At 35.0% G+C, this 4559-nt stretch overlaps 1 protein-coding gene across 2 annotated transcripts in view; it reads left to right on the top strand.

Annotated features, from left to right (window-relative positions):
- The first annotated feature begins 4154 nt into the window (after positions 1-4154).
- Positions 4155-4559, top strand: part of ZPLD1 (zona pellucida-like domain containing 1) — a 47143-nt gene continuing 46738 nt past the window's right edge. The window contains exon 1 of one of the 2 annotated variants that reach the window (XM_011990770.1): positions 4155-4276. Coding sequence is in view for 1 of the 2 variants with exons in the window: in XM_011990769.1 (XP_011846159.1) it covers positions 4237-4276 (40 nt within the window). In the remaining variant the exon portion in view is untranslated. The remainder of the gene's footprint in view (positions 4277-4559) is intronic. The other variant, XM_011990769.1, reaches the window with a different exon arrangement.

Here is a 4559-nt window from a genome sequence, read left to right as displayed (position 1 = left end):
TGTGAATCCATCTGGTCCTGGACTTTTTTTGGTTGGTAGGCTATTAATTATTGCCTCAATTTCAGAGCCTGCTATTGGTCTATTCAGGGATTCAAAAAAAAAAAAAAGAAAGAAATAGGCACCTGGTGCCTATATCCCCTCTGCTGGCTACCCTATAGGTACTTCTGCCTGGCATGATTAGGCAGCACAGGAATATTTCATAAAAATCTTCCTTATGTAAACTAGGCCTTGTGCTTTGCTTATGAGATATTAATACAGTCTTTTTTTCCTTCTATTTTTTTCCATTTACAATTGCCATAATCATAATTGTTTTTCCTATCCCTAAAATGACATATGAAAATGAGACCTTGCAAGGAAATAGAGTGCATCAAAAGCTTTTAAGGAAGCTGAAATGTTTAACCTTATAGTTTCTTCTTTCTTACTGAGGAAAATAAAACAAATCAAAATCCTGGATGAAATGAAGCAAACTTCTTTTTTTAAAATTTCAGAAACAAGAGTCAGTCCAAAAATTATGTCACAAATTGATATTTACAATTGAACATGAAGTACTCTTGAATTATAATAAAGGTGAAAAAATACATATTTAAATTTTTTTTTTAATCTTGCGTCTTCAATACAAAAGCAAATACCGTTTTTGTCTTCTATTGGTTAATGCATTATCTATCCTGTCAACCAGACTTTGCTTACAAAGTATAAACGCAGATATAGGGTAAGTTTCAGAATAAACTACAAACTTGGTCGTGTGGGTAAACTTTTTCCTATATGATCTATATTGGGGATCTTCATTGCTTCCATTGAGATACTTTCTAAATATTATTTTTCTTTTGTGTCACAGAGATTACGTGAAATTTCCCAGTTAAGGAAACAGGTTAGCTTCTTGGTGCTGAGTCTCTCTGGCCTTTAAACTGAAATAAAACAGACCCACTTTGCAAAAAAAAAAAAAAAAGAATGTAGAGCTTCAGTCTAGACGCCCCATCAGAAAACATGTTTCTTTATTAAGGAGTTGTGATTCTTAGCACTTTAAAACTAATGATTTATAGTCGGGCATGATGGCCCATGCCTGTAATTCCAGCACTTTGGGAGGCTGGGGTGTGTGGATCGCCTGAGGTCAGGAGTTCAAGACCATCCTGGCCAACGTGGTGAAATCCCGTCTCTACTCAAAATACAAAAATTAGCTGGGCATGGTGGCAGGTGCCTGTAATCCCAGCTACTCAGGAGGCTGAGGCAGGAGAATCACTTGAACCCAAGAGGCAGAGGCTGTGGTGAGTCGAGATCACACCATTGCACTCCAGCCTGGGTGATAAGAATGGAACTCTGTCTCACAAACAAACAAACAAAACAAACAAACAACACTAATGATTTTGGAGGGTGATTTAATATGTACTTTTCCTGGAGAGTAGACTGTGTAACATCAAGATTCTTAACTGGGCAATACAGTTGCCTACCTGTGTGGCTTTAGTGCCTGTTTACCTAGGATCTATTAGTTGTCCAATGCTGGAGTAGAGTTTCATCCTTTAACTTAAACTTTGATCTCTGTTAAAATACGCATATTTTTTTCCTCCTTTTTCCTGAGAACTTTAAATGTTTCCAGTAATTTAAACCGTAATGAACTGTTGTGATCTTTTCTGCAGAGCAGGTTTGAGTGAGTGATACAGAAGCACCAGGTCTGAGGCCATGCCCCTGCAGGAAAGGCAGCCTATGGAGAGTAGCTGCTCAGTAAATGCAGAGGAGAGCCAAGAATGAGAGGACTGGGGCATCACCAATGCCAAAGAACTCGTTTCATAGTTTTGTGAATCTGTGTGATAAAAAGTTAGCTTTAGTTTATTGGGGAAAAGTGCATGAATCTCAGATTGATGTTTAACATTTGAAGAGATGATATTTAGTTTGAATTTTCTATTTTTCTTTCCAACTATAACAACAGATCAGCCTATATCAAAGCAATAAAATTAAGGAAGTTTAAAAGTTTGATAAATTGTTGAGCTCATTTGTCTCTGCAAAAGTTACTTCTTGAGAGCAGATAAAGGCACTTTCGAACATGTTCACTTTTTTTTTCAGGTCACAGGGGTGCTATTTAATAAATTACTTTTCTCAGGCACTAAGAGCCACCTTTATTCATCTGAAAAGGTTAATGCAGATTTTTAAAGTGTCCAAGTTATTCCCAAAGAGTAATTTGTGCACTAGGAAAGTCTATTTTATTTGAGAAGTACCTAAATAGCAAGAAAAAAAAGCAAGTGAGGTATACGTTATAGACACAGAGATCTGGGTTATTCATAATCAATGTTCCCCACCAGCAAGCTTCATTTATATGGGTTAGTTATATATCTCTGACCACTTTATTTAAAATTTCAACATTTCTTCCCTTCCACCTTAGAACTTCCTACTATTCTTCTTGCTTTATTCTTCTCCGTAGCGCTTTTCACAAATATACTCTTTATTTTACTTATAGATTTTGATTCCTTCTGACTGCTCTTAGAAGTTAGAATGTAAGTTCTATGCAGATATGCAGATAAAAAATTTTCTAATTGCTGTACCTTAGCATCTCCCCACCCCTTGGAGAGTACCAGACACATATAAACATTCAGTAATTATTTGAACAGCGTACACAAGAATAAATCAATACTGATCAAATTTACCAAGGAAATTGCCAAATTTCCATTTGATTTAGAATTATATGCATCATTTTCTGGAAGGCAGTGCCACATATAATAGTTGAGGGTGGTTTCTGGCGTCATTGTTCTGGGCGTGAATCCTGATTCTGACACTGGCTGTCTGCTTAGCATTGGGCGAATTACTTCAGATTACCGTGCCTTAGTGTTCTCATTCCCCAGTATAAGGAGAATAAATTGCCCATCTCATAGTTAGAAAACACATATAAAAGTACTTAAAACACTCTGGCACACAGTCAGCTCTTAAAACTTGTAAGTATTATGTTAAATCAATTTTTGAAAAGAACAATATTCTTTATGCACTCACTGCCTAGATGAAGTAGTCATGAAAATTGTGTAGATATTAACAAATATTTTGTCTCAATCATCTGAATTATTTAATTCAAAGCATATCTTAAGCATACATTATTAATATAATTTACTTTCTGAAAATCAGTAGGACATTAATTTTATTTATTTGGAAAACTTCAGTCAAGTCAAACAGAGTAATGTAATAATTCCCAATGTCAAGCTTGTTTTGGAATTCTGCATTGCCATTTACTATGTCTGTGATCCTGTGCGAGTCAATTAAAATCTTTAAGCTTTGGTTTTCACATTTTTAACATAAGTAAAAATTAAATCTATGTAATTAGTTGAATAGTAAACATAGAACAGTGCCTGGTACATACAGTAACAGATCTCAATAAAAAGATTAAACAAAGATTATTTTATATTAAAATCTAAAGAACAATGTTTGTGACAGAACTATATCAATTACTATAAAATTGAGGAGGAATTGAAAGTGCATTATATTTTTCTGACTCCAAATTTAATTCTAAGCAAAGAAATTAGAGATTTACATGTTGGAAGAAGTTATTTTAAAAAGAAAATTTAGTATGAGAAATATTGACATATTTGACAGCAAATCACTTAGCATATGATTTCCTCTTCTATTAGTAACAGTTTATGAGATACGGGTGTCTCTTTTTTGTGTAAACACTTCTGAATTTCTTAAAATTCAACCTTTTACTTATAATCCTCCTCCTCCTCCCCATTCCCATCAATTTAAACTTATGAAGATTCTAAGTAAGAAACACATACAAAACTCTTTTGCACACACATCTTCAAGGCCATTATCATCTCAGAATGTGGTGTTGATATTTTGTATTATTGGATGTATTAGGCAAGTCATTCTTGTAAACCACTATTAGAATCCAAGCAGAGACACTGGTTGCTGCACTTAGATGTAGTGGAGAAGGTGAAAAATGCTTCTGCTCAGATTCTCTGCCAAGAGTTTGCTGGAGCCACAGTGCGACAGCAAGCACCTCAGATTATTCCAGAGTAAACCACAGGAACCAGGTTCTACATTCTGAAGAGAAACTCCACTAAACCTTTATAACCAGATCAGGACTAAAATACACATGTCTGGAATTGCACCTGTCTAAGAGCCAGGGAGCCTGAGCAGCCAGGATGATATGTTTTTGAGGAACGTAAAGGGTGTTAACATAATCCCCCAATCCCATACAATTCAATTTCAGAAAAGAATTTAGGGACTGTGGTAAAATAGCATCTCCAAGCTTCCTACGGCTAGATGATGCTCAGGTTTTCCATGTGCAGGGGAAATGATGAAGGTAAGGTTGAGGATAGGAAATTTGCAAGATAATAGTTCATCAGTTCGTTTTAATTTATAGTTGAACTATAAAGAACCTCCAGAAGGCTTGAAAATGTCATAAGCTCTACCAAGAGTGTAGAAATTAAAAATAGGGATACGGCCTCTATAAGAGATATGGGTGTCCTTTTAAAATTCCTTGCTTAATGTGCCTTAATATTAAAACACAGATCAAACTGTACTATTCTTTATGCACTTATACTTTGTAAAGTCTATGATCATCATCTTGATTTTTTTTTTTTTTT

Source organism: Mandrillus leucophaeus, unplaced genomic scaffold (genome assembly GCF_000951045.1).
Source record: "Mandrillus leucophaeus isolate KB7577 unplaced genomic scaffold, Mleu.le_1.0 Scaffold382, whole genome shotgun sequence".
Taxonomy (NCBI): domain Eukaryota; kingdom Metazoa; phylum Chordata; class Mammalia; order Primates; family Cercopithecidae; genus Mandrillus; species Mandrillus leucophaeus.
This window is presented reverse-complemented; position numbering and strand designations above follow the sequence as displayed.